This window comes from Elephas maximus, chromosome 6 (genome assembly GCF_024166365.1).
Source record: "Elephas maximus indicus isolate mEleMax1 chromosome 6, mEleMax1 primary haplotype, whole genome shotgun sequence".
In the NCBI taxonomy this organism is placed as follows: Eukaryota; Metazoa; Chordata; class Mammalia; order Proboscidea; family Elephantidae; genus Elephas; species Elephas maximus.
Window position 1 is genome coordinate 39,736,474 of NC_064824.1, and position 18,524 is coordinate 39,754,997.

General features: G+C 38.6%; 1 protein-coding gene across 1 annotated transcript in view; it reads left to right on the forward strand.

The window, feature by feature from the left end:
- ARHGAP15 (Rho GTPase activating protein 15) overlaps positions 1 to 18,524 on the forward strand; it is a 710,489-nt gene that overhangs the window by 485,926 nt on the left and 206,039 nt on the right. The window contains exon 11 of the mRNA XM_049887125.1: positions 3,000 to 3,077. Coding sequence (XP_049743082.1) covers positions 3,000 to 3,077 — 78 coding nt within the window. The remainder of the gene's footprint in view (positions 1 to 2,999; positions 3,078 to 18,524) is intronic.

Sequence of the window (18,524 nt, forward strand, 5' to 3'; positions counted from 1 at the left end):
GGAAAAGTAAAACCCATAGTGAATGATTGTTCTGAATCATGTCATTAATACTGGTGTTAACAAGCTGTTATCTGGCCCTAAACTAATCTATTGATGAAATAATTTAGACTATGGTGGAAATGTTCCTAATAAAAAGTATATAAAAACATGGAGCTATGAAAAAAAACAAAGGAGCTCATTTCATATCAGGAAAGAACTTTGCAAAGCCTCTATTCCATTATACTGTAACAATAATGTCTACCAATTCATTTACTACCATTGTGAATTGATGCAGTGGTTAACCATGGTGCTGTACCATCTCCCTAGAGAAGCTACTGAGATATAGTGGCCTCTGCTTTGGCTGGTAACTTCACTCAGGCCTCTCTGAGGGCCTATGCACATCAAAGAATATATACTCATGACATTAAAATTGTGTTGTTAGCATTTCTTAGGGGGCAATAGTAGTGTTTGAATAAGTAGTTCTCTTTTCATTTTCTTGTTTATTCATTTTCTCTATGTCTTGGTCACGGAAATACCCGGATGCTATAAATAGATGGGAGCCCTGGTGGCACAGTGGTTAAGCATTTGGCTGCTAACCAAGAGGTCAGTAGTTCAAATCCACTAGCCGCTCCTTGGAACCTGTATGGGAGAGTTCTACTCTGTCCTATAGAGTGACTGTGAGTCGAAATCGACTCTATAGCAACAGTTTTTTTTTTATATATATAAATAAATGTGTGGCTGATTATCCAAGTCTACTATCAGGAGTAGTATAAGCTAGTTTGAATTACAGTTGACCAGTTTTAAAATGATATGAAACTAATTTTACTATTTTGTCAAGGGTTTCGTATCCTTTTTCCCTCCATAATGGAGCACCCCATTACCTGTAATATACTAGAGATTTTTCAAACTAGTTACACATCTGGAATAAGATTTTCATCCTGTAGTGTCAAATAATCAGACTAATTTATGTTATGCTAATAGTGGGCACAGGAACAGGGGAAAAAAAAACAGAATATAGAGTAAGAGTAGATTAGAGGGAAGAGAGAGAGAAGGAGAGACAAGATAGAAAGGGAGAAAGAAAGAAAGGAAGAAAAGATTCTACAAACCCCTTGGATTATTTTAGCTTTCAAAAAATGGGCAATAATACACATATTTTTAGGAGTCCTTTTATTTCCCCAGTTTAGTTGTAGCATTTCTTTGGGAACCAATTTTAAATATATTGTATAAGCCCATGCTACCTGTCTTAGTCAGAAGTATCCAGAGAACCAGAACAAATAAGATACATATAAAAAGAGAGTCACTCATGTGACTGTGGGGACTGAGAAGTCTAAAATCTGAAGGTTAAGCAACAAGCTGGAGATTCTAGCAGTCTCTTGGCCAAAATCTGGCCAGGTGGTAGGCTGGAAATTCTGGCAGGATGTCTGTTCAGTAGTCTTGAGGCAGAATTCTTCTCCCTCTGGAAACCTTAATTTTTGCTCTTAAGGCTCTTAACTGATTGGATGAGGTCTTCTCACATCATGGAGGGTTTGTAAGGGTAGTAGTAGCATCAGAGACTGTCTCACTTCATGGGGGATAATGTCCAGGGTCAACCCAAAGCTGATTCCCATGAGGTGGAGGTCAGACATATCTCTACCCTCCAACTTTTTTGACACCAGCCTTCCCTCCTATGGCACTCTCTGCTTCTCTTCTGGGTTCTATAATCCATTGCAGTGGCCAAACAGAAATCACAGACCATACTCACCGTTAAGTGGCTTATTAAGGAAGTAACAGGGTACAACTTGCGATCAGGATCAATAGGCTACAACTCAGGATCAGGTCAGGAAGCAAGTAGGCAAGGTCTCCCTTCTTCAGTGCAGGACAGCTCTCTCAGCCATGCAGGCCTCCTCTTAGCCCCCTCAGGACAGGCCTCCTGTCCACCACCTCAGGACAGGCCTCCTCTCGGCCCTGCCATCAGTCACCACCGACTCTGCTGTAGACCCCCTTTCAGGTCTGGCCCCTCTGGCTCTGCCTCAGGCCCCATCCACACCTGTCACTGTTGGTTCTGCTGCTGGGCTTTTTCTAGGCCTCTCGCTGTCTTCAGTGTCACAGCCCTTAACTCGTGTTACATCTCTTTAAGATGATTCCTTGCCTTCTTTCCCTCTCTGCTTCCTGTCTCTTCTCTGTTCCCTTTTCTCCTTTCTGCTTTTTCCTGCTTCCTGTCTTCCTGCTTCTTTCTGTTTCTGAAACATCTGTGGGGTTGACTGCTTATATCTACAAACTCCTTATCAATTTCAAGGCATGACCCTCCCACCAGGGCAAGTAGCTGGCTAATCCTCTCTTGGTAGGCCACAGACACTTTATTTACATAGTAGGCTATAGATACTTCATTTGCATAGTCTATTGACCAATCCCTATAAGGTGCATACCAATCACAGGGCAGGCTGCAGCCCAGGGCCAGGCAAAAATTATTAAACCATTCTCATTTACAGTTTACCCAGGAAATGTCAATCACCCTGGACAAAAGTAACAAACCCTCTGGGCAAAACTAGAAAACTAGAGCAAAGGTAACTCCTCAGAGCTTAGGGAAAAATCTCTCAAGCTGTTTTTCCAAAGAACCAAGGCAAAAGTCTACATAAAGGAACTTACTTCACCACAGAGAGTAATCTGTTTTATTTAATATCAACTGATTCACATGAAAAAGCCTTCATAGCAAGATCTAGACTAGTGTTTGACCAAACAAATAGCACGATAGCCTAGTAAAATTGACCCATAAAATTAACCATCACACTACCTATTGTTGCTGTTCTATGGTTCTGCTAGACTCAAATTTGATGATGACTAACTCTCCCTGATAGTTTTATTGGGGTTACAATTTTTTAAATTCCTGAGTTTAGGATAGAGAAACGTGTCTGTTTTCTCTGTGAGAAAGAAATATTTGGTTGTAATTACTACTCTCATCCTCACATGTTCATTAAGATATATTTTCTTTTACCATCCCAGTTCTGATATAAGTTAATATAAAATATGCCCTTTTGTTTCAGGTCTAGATGTTGATGGAATATATCGAGTTAGTGGCAATCTGGCAACAATACAGAAGTTGAGATTTATCATCAACCAAGGTAAGTGATTTTTTCACTTCAGTCATTTTTCCAGTTGTTCCATCTCTAACAATATTTCAGACTGTGGGCTGTACGTGCTGTGAATATATAACTATAAAAGCTTTAAAGGAGGGCAAGAGAAGGTTGAAGAAATTCAAATATTATCACCAGAGAAATGAAAAATAACAGGTTTACCTGGAGATGAATGAGATAGAGAGAGGGACCAGCTAATAGTTTATGTAGAATCAATGAGTGGAATATGGCAAACTAAAAGTGGGGTTGAGAAGAAAGAGCAAGTAACCCAGCTTCAAAAAATTGTTACTGGGATATAATAGGCATTTAATATTTGTTGATGAATGAATGATGGAAAATGCAGGAGTCAAAGTCGCAGACGTCAAAAAAATATATAATAGGTAAAGAAAAGAATTAAAAATGAGGAAATCTGGAAGACAAGAAGATTTAAACATCTTTCGCTGTTAGCTGCTGTAAAGTCAACTCCCAACTCATGACAACCCCATGCACAACAGAACAAAAGGCTGCCTGGCCTGCGCCATCCCATGATCAGTGGCAGGTCAGACCATTGTGACCCATAGGGTTTTCTTTGGCTGATACTTCAGGAGTAGATCACCAAGTCCTTCTTCCTAGTCCATCTTAGTCTGAAACCTGTTACAACATCATAAAAAACTAAACGAAACCCGCTGCCGTCGAGTCAGTTCCAACTCACCGTGACCCTATAGGACATAGTAGAACTGCCCCCCTTAGGTTTCCAAAGCTGTAAATCTTTACAGAAACAGACTGCCACATCTTTCTCCCATGGGGCATCTGGTGGGTTCAAACTACTGACCTTTCAGTTAGCAGCCAAGCCCTTAACCACTGCACCACCAGGGCTCATAGCAACATGCAGTCTAACACTGCCAGATGGGTGGTGGATGCATTTGAGATGTACTGGCCAGGAATCAAGCTCAGGTCTCTCGAATGGAAGGCAAGAATTCTGTAACCGAGCCTTCAGTGTTCCCTCAACATCTTAAGGTGGTATTATAGATAGTTTTTAGGTTTTAGAATCGACAAATGGGTAGAACTAAACTGGATCTCCTTGTGTCCTTAGAATCTTATTTAACCTTTCTGTGCCTCCTTTCTTTATCACTAAAAACAGGAAGAAAATGCATTGATAACATTTGTGAGAATTAAATTAGATACATACGGCATTTCTCTAGTACCATGCCGGACTTACGGTATTTATTCCATACATGTTAATTTTCCTTCTACTTAAAAACAATCAGAGGTGTCTCATTGCCTTCAGGAGAGTCTATACAAACTTCTCATGATCTGGCCTCCCACCTAGCTTCTAGATAGCTTCAGATCCTCTGAATTTCCTTCACAATACCTTCATAAACTGTTCTCTGATGTTTTCATACTGTTATATTTCTTACTGCCTTTGATATTTGTTCCCTCTTCTTTGAATAGCCTCCTGTCTTTTTCTTCCCAACCCACATACACAAGCTTCTCAGCCTGGTAGATTCCTGCTCTTTCTTCAAGGCCCAAATTATAAGCAATTTCCTTCAGGAAGCCCACTACATTTCTTCAGGCAAAGAGATTCCTTTCCTGTGTTCCTATTAAACTGGGTAGTTAAATTTACAGTAGTATGTGAACTTCTAAAATTTCATCTACTGTAAGACTTGTAGACTTAATGCATCTTTTGGAGAGAAAATAATTAAATGTACTTAGTAATTGTATTTCAGAAACATTAAAATTTGAATGTCTTAGAATCAAAAAATAGGATACTGGTAGAGACATCTGTGTCTGCCATGATTCTATATACACCTCAAAAGCTAGGACTTGAATCTTCCTCATATCCTTCTCCAATACCCAGTACTAGCCCTGGGGCCTCTCAATTAATATTTGCTGTGTAATATGTGTGTGTGTATGTTTTTCAGGTGTTAATTTTGGGAAGCATCAAACTCTCCAGAAGTTCAACTTGGTTTGAACTTTTAAGTTATGTCTCCATTACATTTGCCCGGTGACCACATGACACTATTTCTGAGAATCTCTATAACTGACAGTCTCCATAGCTCTGCTTGTTCACGAATGTGAGCCTTTGTCTTTCAACAGTTACTTTTCCTTCTGGGCAAAACACAAAACTAAACTTTACCTCATTTATTCATATCGGTCCCATTTGATTGAAACAGAGTCCCCTCTCTGTGGGTAAAATTGGATAGAAGAGCCTCATTTTCATTCCTGTTTATAACCAGCTAAAATCATTCTTGTAATATATTTTGTGCTGAAACCATATCCTGATTGGGATTCTAGACAGCTGGGCAACACATTTCTTCTACAGAAAAGAAATCTGAAAACAGAAGCCATGCTAGAAACAAACACTGGTTGCATTTCCTGCCTGTAAAGAAATTATGCTCAGCAATTTAAAAAGGCAAAAAAAAAAAAAAAAAACCTGCAATGAAAATATGAAATCTGTCCATCTCGTCTTTTCCAATCCAAACTTGAGCATCCTCTGAGGCTACGTAACTGCTCATGTTTCCATGGGAGTTGACAATGTAAAGCTGGACAGAGGCCGGAGTTGGTATCTGGTAGCACAGAATTGTCAGTAAACTGTCTCCCTGGTTTATTGCACTGTCAGAACGGAACACATTCAACACAAATTATGCTACATTAGGACCTTTGATATTGGCGATTTTGCCCAAGTTGTGTTGTGTAGTTTTTGTTTTTGTTTTTTTTTTAATTAGATGATAAAAGAAATGCATATACCAGCCCCTCTCAAATTTTGCTAATCGGATTATCCTTTGAATGAATTTTCTGGACTGGACCCATAAACTCGTTGCTTACACTATACCTTCCCTTCCATTTATGCCCCAGTCCCTAACAGTACAGCCAACCTAGGAAAGAATCAATGCTACATACAGAGAGGATGAATATGACCATTTGTGGCCTTGCCTGTGTGCATGTGTGTTTGTGTGTGTTTGTGTATGTGTGTAATGAAATGACAGCAAAAGTAATAATTTCTTCGAAAGTATAAAACAACAGGAAAGTGCAATGCATACTTTATTGCATTCTAAAATGGAATATAAATGACTTTGGCACATCTTCTCTGTATCAACACCTCTTCTCTCTCCACGTTCACCTTGCCCAATGTTTCTTTTTCAGAAGGCTCTAAGTATCAGAACAAAAAATACATTTGTTAAATGAGTAAACTCTAACTACTATTAAGCTAGACAAATGAAAACTGAGTTTTGGAACTTTCAAGAACAATTCAATTGCAATTTACATGTTTCACTAACTTTCTTGACTGCTATAATCATGAGCAATTCTAGGTACATCAGTTGAATGATTCGATTTGTTTTGCTTTTCTATTTGATCTGCTAAATCAGTAGGAATCGGATACCCTTATTATATACTTCCGGATCAGATGACACGGAAGTTAAATTCATAGTGATCCTTTTTAAAAGTATGTCCTAATTGTAACTAGTAGCAATCATAATTCAATAATTAATTTAATAAGAATAAAAATTTAGCTACTTTTATAATTATTATACAATTACTGTAATAGTAACTAAAATTTTCATAATTTATTACTTTCAAGGCACTGTACTGACTGACTTATATTATTTAATTTAATATTTTCTGCCATCTCGCACTGGTTAAGAGCTATGGCATACTACGGCTGCTAACCAAAAAAGTCAGGAGTTCAAATCCACCATCCGCTCCTTGGAAACCCTATGGAGCAGTTCTATCCTGTCCTATAGAGTTGCTGTGAGTCGGAATAGACTGGGCAGCAATGGGTTTGTTTGTTTGTTTTAACCATCCCATAGAATAGGTACTATTATTATTCTTATTTTAAAGATGAGGAAACTGAGGCTTAGACAGTTTAAATAATGTCCCCAAAGTCATGCAGCATATCAGCGGGGTATTGTTTTTAGTTTTCATCAACTCCAATTCATGTGATCTTATGTATAATATAATGAAATATTGCCTGGCCCTGCACCATCTTCATGATTGTCACTGTGTTTGAGTCCATTGTTGTAGTTATCTTGTCAATCCATCTCATTAAGGGTTCCACTCAGTTTCACTGACCCTCTACTTTATCAAACATGATGTCCTTTTCTATCAAAAAGTCTTTCCTGATGACATATCCAAAGTAAGTGAGCTGAAGTCTCTCTATCCTGTCTTCTAAGGAGCATTCTGGTTGTATTTCTTTTAAAACTGATTTGTTCATTCTTCTGGCAGTCCATGGTGTAGGCAGTATTCTTCACCAACGCCATAGTTTGAATGCATCGATTCTTCTTCTGTCTTCGTTTTTGATTGTCCAGCTTTCACATGTATATAAAGCAATTGAAAAGACCATGGCTTGCTTAGGTTGGGTACACCTAAATCATCAAGATGACATCTTTGTTTTTTAAAACTTCAAAAAAGGTCTTTTGCTGCATATTTGCCTGGTAGAGTACATCATTTGATTTCTTGACTGCTGCTTCCATGGACATAAGTAGGGTAGCTGGAACTAAACCCCAGGTCTCTCTGCCTCAGAGCCTAGCTGAAAACCGCTGCCATGATTCTGAATTTCCCATTCACTGATCATTGGTTAACTCCTATAAAAATGGAGATCTTTCTTTTCATGCTGCACACACTTGTTCTTGACATTCTGTCTACAGTCTCCTTCTCCGTAGTGGTAAGCAATAAGTACTGCCATAAGATTTTGACTAAACCTGTTCAAGAAGAGAGATGCCTGGGAGCACACCCAACAGTTATGAAAAAGCCTGCATTCCCATTCTCTGTAGGGCTTTATGTATTATGTTTGGACCAAGAACTACCTTAACACAATATTCTGTTGTAGTCTTCAGCAAAAGCATTGAGGCTTCTTGATTTACTGGTCTATTGGTGCATTAGTTAGCCGTGCTCTGCCCTGTTTGTTGATTCTGGTGACAGCTTTCAGTGACATTTTGCTAATGCAACTCTTCCACTCTATGAGGTCTTCCCCCAAAGAACACTGGTCCATGACCTCCGCCATCAACCTGTCATCAGCCTGTGGCACTACGCTGATTCTTCAGAATGATCCGTGACCTTTTGATGGTTTCCTTGTCTGGGGATTCTTTTGCAAAGGACAGACTTCAGCATGGAGAATGTTGGTGAATGTCCTGGAAAATATTAACAGTAGGTCTTCGAGATCCTATCAAGACAAATTCTCCCTCCTTCCCACATAGACACTGGTTTGAGTTGCCTGGCTAGACTTATTTCCCAAACACCAAATTCAGTTCAGACTCTCTTTGGTATTGCATAAACACCCTCTTTCACCCTTTAGAAAAGGGACAGGAAAGACTGGCATCCTTTTTGGAAAATATCAGCTATGAAGCCTCCCAAGCCCATGGGCCAATATGAGAGCTATGAAGCCCTACATGAAGAACTGACTGGGAATTTTCCAGACTGATGTTTCTTAGCACACAGTAACAAATACTCCTTCTCACTGTTTTCCTGGACTGGAGGAAACTACTTTTTACTAGGATTTTAGACATATTTTCTATATATAGCAATAAAATTTAAAAGAAGACTCCTAGGGACACCCTCCTTCACTTTTTCACACTAAGAGGAACAAAATATATAAATGCCATAAATCTGCATGGCCAAGAATCTTAATTGAGTGTGTGGGTGTGTGTATGCGTGTATGTGTGCACACGCATGCTCATTTGTGCGTGTTGTTTTAAACTGAGGAGGATTTTTTTTTCATTAATTTACGGTGCTGCATTTTGCATATCTTTATTCACCTAGATCTTATTGGCATAGTAATCCAAACTAGATATTAGTTTGAAGAGATGGGTTTGTTTATTTTGAACATACTAAGAATAAGCGCCACTGAAAAGAAACTATTAGAGAAACAGTTTTGTGTTACCAGCTATTCATCGTAAACTACTTACCATATAGACTTGTACCTTAAAGCAAAGCAAAGCATTAACTTTAGTAGCCATCCATGTGCTGTTCATATTATTTGCAGCATCACAAATTGAATAAAAGAAGAGGAAAGTGAGAAAGAATGGGAACCACTGGCAGTTTCATCATGAAATAAGCAATTGGATGAAACAAGAAAAAGATCTGGGAAAGGGTTTCAAAACTTCTAGTTCTGTTCTTATAAAACAGCCCTTGTATTAAGTCCATTCATTTTTCCATTAAGTGAGTTTATATTGCCCTCTTACTATTTTTAAAATGAGGTATTTCCTTAAGCTTACTTCATTCTCACCACCAACCGCAGCAGCCACAAAACAAACTGTGTTATTTGCTTTATCCCATTCCACAGGGTGATTTTTTGGTAAGTCGGATCATTGATATTGCACCTTTTTGGCTTCTGTGTGACAAGATTATCTTTTAACAATGATTTATTTTTCCCATTAAAGCTGAAAAGATCACTTGATCATGAAAGGGCCAGACTCTAACATCGTTCAGGGCTTTGGAAACTTTCTTAGACCTCATTTTTCAGCTACACTGAGTCAGGGAGCTCAAAGACTATTGATGGCAAAACTTGTATTGCTTTCTAGCTGCTTAAGAAAATGTATTATCATTAATAAATAGTGCTGAACACAGAGATCAAAACAATAAATTCTTCACATTCACATAATTTATATAGTTACTCATTTTTACTTAATATTAGAATAGCAAGCTTATGGCCCTTCTAGTCTCTAAACTGCACAAATTCTGGCTGCTTATTTTAAAGCAAAATTATATCGTACAATTATTGTGCATTATATTTTATAGTTCATTACTTGCCAAGCAGTAAGGAGCTGACCTAACGCTTTGGTTAAAAAAATTAAAGGCAGAGACTATCCATTAGGGAATGAGCACCAGATAAGAATCAGAAGATTTGTCTCCTAATCTTGAGTCTGAGCTATTTTGAGTCTAATAGATACCGTTTTTAACCTCTTTGAGTCTCAAACACTTTATGTATAAAATGGAAATAATAGCAAAAATGTAAAGACTTCAAAAACTCTGAATCCACCAAGTGATTATTAGTGCTAACTTTAATTACAGTGAGAAGTAGATGAAATCAGATCAATATTACTTAGTTCTCCTAGTAATAAGATGTTAATAAATATTAATAATCAAATATGACTTCTGCCTTCCATGGGCTTGAATTTTCTTTGATGCTAAAAGACTCTTTCCAGGGAGACAAACCAAATTTAGGAAAACTTTGGAGACTTCTTGCTTTCCAATAGTTCATCTCATTACTAGCCAAATTCCTAGGGGCTTCTGGATTTCTCATGTCAACCAAAGGCTTTGGACAGGTTCCAGATTGCAAAAGTTCATTGGAGAGGAGTGAAGTCTACTGGAATTTTGGATCCTAAATCAATTATGGCTTTTCCATTTAACTTTGGTCAATGGGTCCAGAAATTAAATTAGAGTAATGTAACTGCCAGTTCCCAAAGAAACCCCCTAGGACATGTATAAAAACTCATCATCATCATCATGATCACAAATCATCATCATCACCATCAAAATTAATGAGTAGTTATTTGAAGTTTAGTGGGAGAACACACCAAGCTTACTTCTGCCCTAGCTATGCTGTACAGCACTGCTTTGCAGCCCTGGCTGCATATCAGAGTTGCATGGTTATCTATTGCTGTGTAACAATATTAACACAAAATTAGATACTTAAAACCACACACATTTATTATCTCATAGTTTTTTTGGGGTGAAGAGCCTGCACAAGATTTAGCTGAATCTTCCACAAGGCTTTAATCAATGTGTTATCCAGGACTAGGTTCTCATCTGGAGGTTTGACTGGGGCTAAGTTGGTTTCCAAGCTCACGTGGGTAGAGGCAGGATTCAGTACTTTGGAGGTTGTTGGACTGAAAGTCTAATTCTGTTAGTAATCGTTGGCCAAAGGCCACCCTTAGTCAATCGCCACATGAGTCTTTGCATAGATCAGCTCACAACATGTCAGCTTGTTTTTAAAGAAGCAAGGGAGAGAAACTACTAGCAGGACACACAATCCTAAATAACATAATCGTGGAGGTGATATCCCATCAACTTTGCTGTATTTTCTAGGGGAAAGAATTACACAAGGCATGAGTACAAGGAGGTGAGGATATTGGGGATCATCTTAGAACCTGTCTGCCACAAAAATCAAGTAGTGGATCTTTTTAAAAATTAAGATTTTGAGGTTCATTCATAGAAACTTGAATGCACAAAATCTGGGATTGGGACTACAAGTATGTATTTTAAAATAAAAATTCCCCAGGTGAGTAGAGCATATAGCCAGGTTTGGAAGCTTCTGTCCAATATCCAGTTATCTGGTGGAGGCATGACTTACCAAGGCATAAGTCATCATCCCCTTATATCTGAGGTTTAAGTTTGGGGGAAGCAAAAATAGACCATGAAACCATTTTTCCGTTGTTGTTAATTTTCTATTCTCTTGGACTTTTGATTGACTTAATAATGGTCATTAATCTTTATGAACTGTGAGTCATGATATGGGGTATAACTAAAAAAAAAAAAAAGCCGTGCATATATTATGTATGGTATTCGTGTAGTTGAAATTACTGACATGATTTTCCCAACTGTGACCCCTTCCCAATATTGTAGATTCTGGAATAAATAATAAGGAAAGATGTTTTACATGAGGGCTTGCTAAAAAAAAAAAGGAATTTTAAATTTTCACTAGTTGATAATATTGAAAATGTAAGAGAATGATGTTGCTGATAATGATAGCTAGCAATTAATTGAGAATCTACTGGCATGCAGAGCTATTTAAAAAAAAAAAAACTCATTGCTGTCGAGTCAATTCTGACTCATAGCAACCCTATATGCAGAGCTATAGTTATTTCTAATTCTCAGAACAAAATGCAAGATAGAGAAACATTATTCTCCACATTTTTCACAAAAGAAACCATGGTTCGGGAAGGTTATATAACTTTTCTAAGGCCACAAAATTTATAACTTAAGAAGCCGTTATAAATAGACTCCAAAGAATATATAGCCTAATTGCCGGATTCAGTCTGAACCATGGGAAAGAAGACAGAGACATCTTTTTAACATCGAACAATCTAAAACTCCATAACCAAACCAAACCCAGTGCAGTCAATTCCAACTCATAGCAACCCTATAGGACAGAATAGAACTGCCCCATAGAGTTTCCGAGGAGCGCCTGGTGGATTCAAACTGCTGACCCTTTGGTTAGCAGCTGTAGCACTTAACCACTACGTCACCAGGGTCTAGTCCTCTTAAAATACTATATTGTCCTTGGTTCCAGCCTATTGGACCCTTTTATAAGAGAAAGCCCCATTTTGAAAGATCTTTTTAAACAATAACCCCTCTAACAGCCTGTAAGTTCTTCAACTGCAGGAATCTCTAACATAAGGAAGTCCATGATACTTTGTATGTATTAAATAAATATTTGTTACTAAAAACATTAACAATAAATAAATGAGAGAATGATGACTTCTAATACAGACCGACACTATTTCAAATGATCTCTTTGGTAAATTAGGTTCCATTGTTTGGGTGTCTCAGCAAAGAAGACTCAAGCTACATATTATGTTATCCTTTCCCCCCAAACTCCTATAAATTCACCCTTAATTTTAGATTGGATAAAAGAACCACAGGATAGACGTTAAGAGTGAAGAATCCTATACCCTAATCCTCTGCTTGGAGAGGATAAAGCTTGAGGAGAGATAAGTCATTGTGCTTCAAGTATAACAAAGTATGATATTAGTAATTGAACAAGGTAGACATGATGTTGGGAGCTGTAACATAACTTGGCTTGCCACCTTGGCTCTTCAAAAAGTTGAGACCGACTGGTTTAGAGAGGAAATGAGAATTGGATAAATAGCAATGAAACTAGATTGCTCTTGTTAACCCCTAAGCCCCAAATTTTGATAGTATGCCTTTTGTTTTTGTTTTCACGCAGGAAATCCCAGTTGTTGGTAATTACAGCTTCAGTGAGTCACATGTATTTATATAGCACCTTTTTTCCAAGGCACCCCATGTGCTTTAGAAACATTTCCTAACAAAAGTGTGCTATAGCAAGCAAAAAAATATTCTCATCACCTCCAAGCTGTTTCTGAAAATGAAAAGTAACAAGTTCAGGAACAAGGAGGAATTTTTTTCAGTTCCCAGTGCACACCTTGCAGATAAGTGTCCAAAGTTTACAAATGCAGGGGCTGAAGCAAGGTTCAAACTAAGCTCTGAATGTCTTAGAGTCCCAAAGACTCCAGAAGCCATTCTTTTTTATGCCCTCACTCTCATGAGACCACTGGAGAAGAGGGTGGCAGGTATCCCTGTCAACTTTCTTCCTCTGACAGTCCCAGACCCTCAAGACTGATATGGAACTGAGAGGTGAGCTCCATAAAATGAGGTTTTGACGTCTATATCATTGGTTTGATAGACTCTTCAAGAGCTCTTCCTATGTATATACCATGTAACATGCAGATGATGCTGGAAATACAACAGTGAATCAAACTTTTGATTCTTATGGAAATAGGATGTGGCATTCCCATTCATACAGAACCTATGTTTGCATGGGCATTTCAACCTACTAAGAACACTGTTAATGTTAATTAGTGAGAAAACACCAGGACCTGCAGGTCCCGCAGGTTCTACTCTCTTACCCCCTCTCTGGCCTCACCATCTACTTCTCTTCCAAACTTGATTCTCCAACCATCCTAGCCTCCATCTTTCCTCAGACACATTAAGCTCATTTGCCTTTGCTCCTGTTCACCTGAAATGAACTTTCTGCAGACCCTCACAAAACTCGCTCCTTCCCAACATTTGAGTCAAGTCCTCAGCCAAGAAATGTTCCTTGATAAACACATTTGAAATATGCCTCTATCCTACCCACTTAGCCACACTCCATCTCAACATCGTGTTTTCTTCAGAGCACATATTACCTGAAATTAATTTTTTTCTTTGTTACTCTACATTGTAGTATCTATGTGAGCAAGATGTTGCCTGGCATAAAAAAACCAAACTTGTTGCTGTTGAGTCAATTCTCACTCATAGTGACCTTATAAGACAAAGTAGAACTGCCCATAGAGTTTCCAAGGAGCGCCTGGTGGATTCAAACTGCCGACCTTTTGGTTAGCAGCCATAGCGCTTAACCACTACGCCACCAGTATTTCCTGGCATATAAAAACCTTCAAATAAATATTTGTTGGGTCAACAACAAATATTTGTTGAACTAATGAATAAAGTTAGTAGATGGTTAAGGCCCTGACCAAAAGGCAACCTTTAGTTTTTAGGACCAAAACCTAGAACCCAGAAAAAAATAAAACACCCCAAAAGAATATCCTAAGAATTTATAAGAATTCATATCCAGCCAGTTCAGAGAAACATTACTTGTTTGTAACCCCTACTTCTAAACGCCACCTGAGCTCACAATCTGCCTATTCAAAGTGGACTTCATAGGAGAGACTTGGTAAAATGAGCAGGTAACTGTCAAGCTGGAGGATCAGAATCACCTTGGTCCCTTAGACCAAAAAAAATTGTTTAAGAAATGTAGACTCCCAATTCTAGGTGGTGCTAAGACCATATTCAAGGCTGTCCCAGGCTTAGGTGAATTTTATAGTATAATCTCTCTCAGTGACTTTGCTTGTTGCCAAGGCCCTGCTAGCCCCACCACACTGCCTCTTCAGTCTGCCAAAGGACATCTATGATTCAAATTGCAAGTAACACTCCTGGTCTTAAGAAGCCCTGGTCTCACAGTGGTTAAGCGCTCAGCTCCTAACAAAAAGATTGGCAGTTCAAATTCACCAGCCATTCCACAGGAAAAAGATGTGGCAGTCTGCTTCTGAAAGATTTCAGCCTTGGAAATCCTATGGGGCAATTCTACTCCATCCTATACGGTCACTATGTGTTGGTATCGACTCGATGGCAACAGATTTATGGGTCTTGGTCTTGCCTTAAGTCAAATAAGGTAATATACAGTGCAAAGCATATGAAAAGAATCAGGAAAGGAGGAAAATTAGTTAATAGGTTTAAAATAATGCTGAAACTTTAATGTGCAAGAAAGAGTTCAAATGAGGATTTAGGCATTCTGCAATATTTGTTGAACAACTTTTATGAGCCAGGCTCTGTTCTAGGTCCTGGGGAGAACCTAGGTGAATCAGACTCTGTGCGGTGTTCATTTTGGTATAAGAAAATAGATAATAAGCTAATACACAGATGATTAAAGATCATGTCAAGAGTTACAATCAACATAGTAACATGAAAGAGAATAATTGATGGGGATGGAGGCAGGGACCTTCCTTAGACTGCATGGTCCAGGATGATCTCTTTAAGGAGATATATGAATAGTGACCCAACCTAGTGGTAAGGAGGGAGCCATGCAAAGATGAGATGGGAGAGCTGAGCCCGTAGAAGGAAAATTGTTCCGGGGCGTCCAATTTGTATGGTCACAGAGGCCAAAGAGGTGGGCGAAGCCCAGGTGGGTCTTTGCCGGTCAGGATAAGAAGTTTGCCTTCTACTCTAAGTTCAGTGAACAGTCATTTGGAGTGGTGAGGGAGTAGGAAGTTAAGCAGGAAGTGATCTGATCTTATTTATTTATTAAAATCATTCTGGCTGCTGTGAGAAGAACAATTGGGGCAAGAGTAAAAACAGGGAACTAGTTAGGAGACTTTTACAGTAGTTCAGGCAAGACATAATGGTAGCTGATATATATAAGATAAACTCTATATTGGAGTCTCTGGGTGGTGTAAATGGTAAAGGTGCTCTACTGCTAACTAAAAGATAGGTGGTTTGAGTCCACCCAGAGGTACCTTGGAAGAAAGGCTTGGCTATATACTTCTGAAAAATCAGCCACCGAAAACCCTATGCGACACAGTTCAACTCTGACACACATGGGATCACCATGAATCAGAATCACCTAGACAGCAACTGTTTTTTAAACTCCGTATTCAAATTTGTCTCGTTTTTGATGAAGCATCTAAACTATTTCCTTTACGAAATATGCTATAAGAACACTAGCCCAGGAGTTAGAAAATCAGGAGTCGGTTTCCAGTTTCTTACTAGGTATGCCAAGTCATACAACCTCCCCAGGGCAATTTTCTTATCTTTACAGCAGGAATATCTCTTCTCTTGAGATAAGTCAGTCACATGAGATAATGGACATATTACTCTGGAAAATGCCACACTATATAGAAATGGAGGAAACCGTGGTAGCACAGTGGTTAAGAGCTGTGATTGCTAACCAAAAGGTCGGCAGTTCAAATCCACCAGGTGCTCCTTGGAAACTCTATGGGGGGCGGTTCTACTCAGACCTATCAGGCTGCTATGAGTCGGAATTGACTCGACAGCAATGGTTTTTTTTTTTAAATAGAAATGGAATTTGTATCTAAATTTGTCCCCCTCAAAACCATTCTAATGGAGACATCACAGTGAAACCTGTGAGAGCTGGAACGCAGTGAGACTGACTTGCTACTCCAGGTCTCTCAAGTTTTCCACCTTTGGCAGTATATAGTCACCACTTTTCTGTGTCCTCTCTATTTAGTGGAAAATATTTGAATTTCCTTGTCTGACAGGTTTCCATCTTACACAGGTTCCTACTTCCACAGGTTTTATGGTATACACCCACTCCTCGCTTATCAACATGGTTAGGTTCCAAAGACCATGTCCTTATGCAAAAACTGGTGTTATACAAAAACGAAGGATGACTACATTATTACATAACTGCCAAATTACATCATTACATAACTGTCAAAATACATCAATACATAACTACCAAACCACTGAGGATCATGGCACAGCCAAGTTGGTACGTAACCTTATTCACAGCCAGCGTTACTCTTGCCTCATACATCTGCATTCATTACTTGCAGACATACGTCATTAATGCACAAAACAGTTGGATAGTAAATTTTTTACTACTGTTGTAAATGCGAAATGTCAGATAACAAGATAGTCAATAAGTGAGGACTGGGTGTAATGATGTATGTGTTTTTAAAAAGGAAAGAATATTTGATAAAGAAAGGCTTGTCTCATGTCCTTGGATTATTTGAATGCCACTCAGATTTTCCAGGGATCACTCCAACCCACTATCTATATTCTTAGACAGTTTCGACTACTCTTCACAAGAATCGCATAGTATGTATATTATTAGCATCAATTACACGTACATACCTTATCTCCTCAATACATTGCTTCTTCTTAAGGGCAGAGTACATGTCTTTTAAGTCTGTCTGTCCTCCATTACCTGGAAGAGTATGCTGCAGTTGATAGCATCTCTATACATTTTAATTATCGATTAGATCCAGAGTTGACCATTAAAAAAGAAGAAAAGATGAGGTATTTTACACACCTTGGAGATTATTCTCTAAATAAACTATTTCACTGCATATTGTTTAACTCTACTCCAGAAACAGTGGTAAGAAATACATAAAATATTGACACTAGGTGCTAGGTGATTTTTATTTTCCTCTTTTTACGAAACTGTTTCCTAAATTTCCTATAATTAACACATTTATTTTAAAATAAGAAAGAAAAGATATATTTTGCTTTAAAAGAAGTAGGTAAAGTCCCTTTAAAAGAATGATGTTTGCTCCTCAGAACATGCCAAGAGGATGTTAGCACTGGAGTTCTGCAAAACATTTTTAAATGTTGTCTTACTAGGTTTCCATAACTATGCTATCCACTTTATAGATGAATAAATGCCTCAGTGAATTTAAGTAAGTTGTTAAAAGTTGCATTCACTCTTTCAGCTGGTATTTCGAGACAGGATTATATATCACATCGTGACCTAGAAACAAGTTGTATTTAAAACTTATATTTTCGAATGCCTGGACGACACGTAGGAGGAGCTCAGGGTAATCAGTGTGTCCGTTGGTTTACCCACTATAACGTTCAGGACAGTCATAAAGAGCCCACTGGAATAATTTTGGTTAAATAGCAGGGATTGCTGGCATCTATCTTTCTTGTTGTTTCACCCTCTCTTCATCTTTCAAATTTCTCCAGGTTGTTTGTCTTTATGTGGTCTCTTCTCTCCCTGCTGCATTTTTCCTGAGTAAGTACATGTCCTTCCTCGCTAATTCATTCCTTCGTGTTCTGACAACCAGTAAGGAGCTCACTCACCTTTCTCTGCTCCCAACCAAAAAAAAACCCACTGCCATCAAGTCGATTCTGACTCATAGCGACCCTATAGGACAGAGTAGAACTGCCCCGTAGAGTGTCCAAGGAGCGCCTGGCAGATTCGAACTGTCGACCTTTTGGTTAACAGCCATAGCACTTAACCACTACACCACCAGGGTTTACTTTCTCTGCTCAGCATATGGAAAATCAACATACCTGTCAGCCCAAGGGGCTGACAGTACGTAAGTGTGGTATTATTTTGATAGGTCCTAGTGGAAGAGTAGATTGGCCTTTCAGAGCATGAAACACACCATCGTTAGTTTTGCTGACTGATAAACCTGTCTCCTTGAGACAAATTTCATTATTCCTGGAAAAATTTTCAACCATAATTAAAGTCCCCGTCCACTGTGTTCCCTTAAC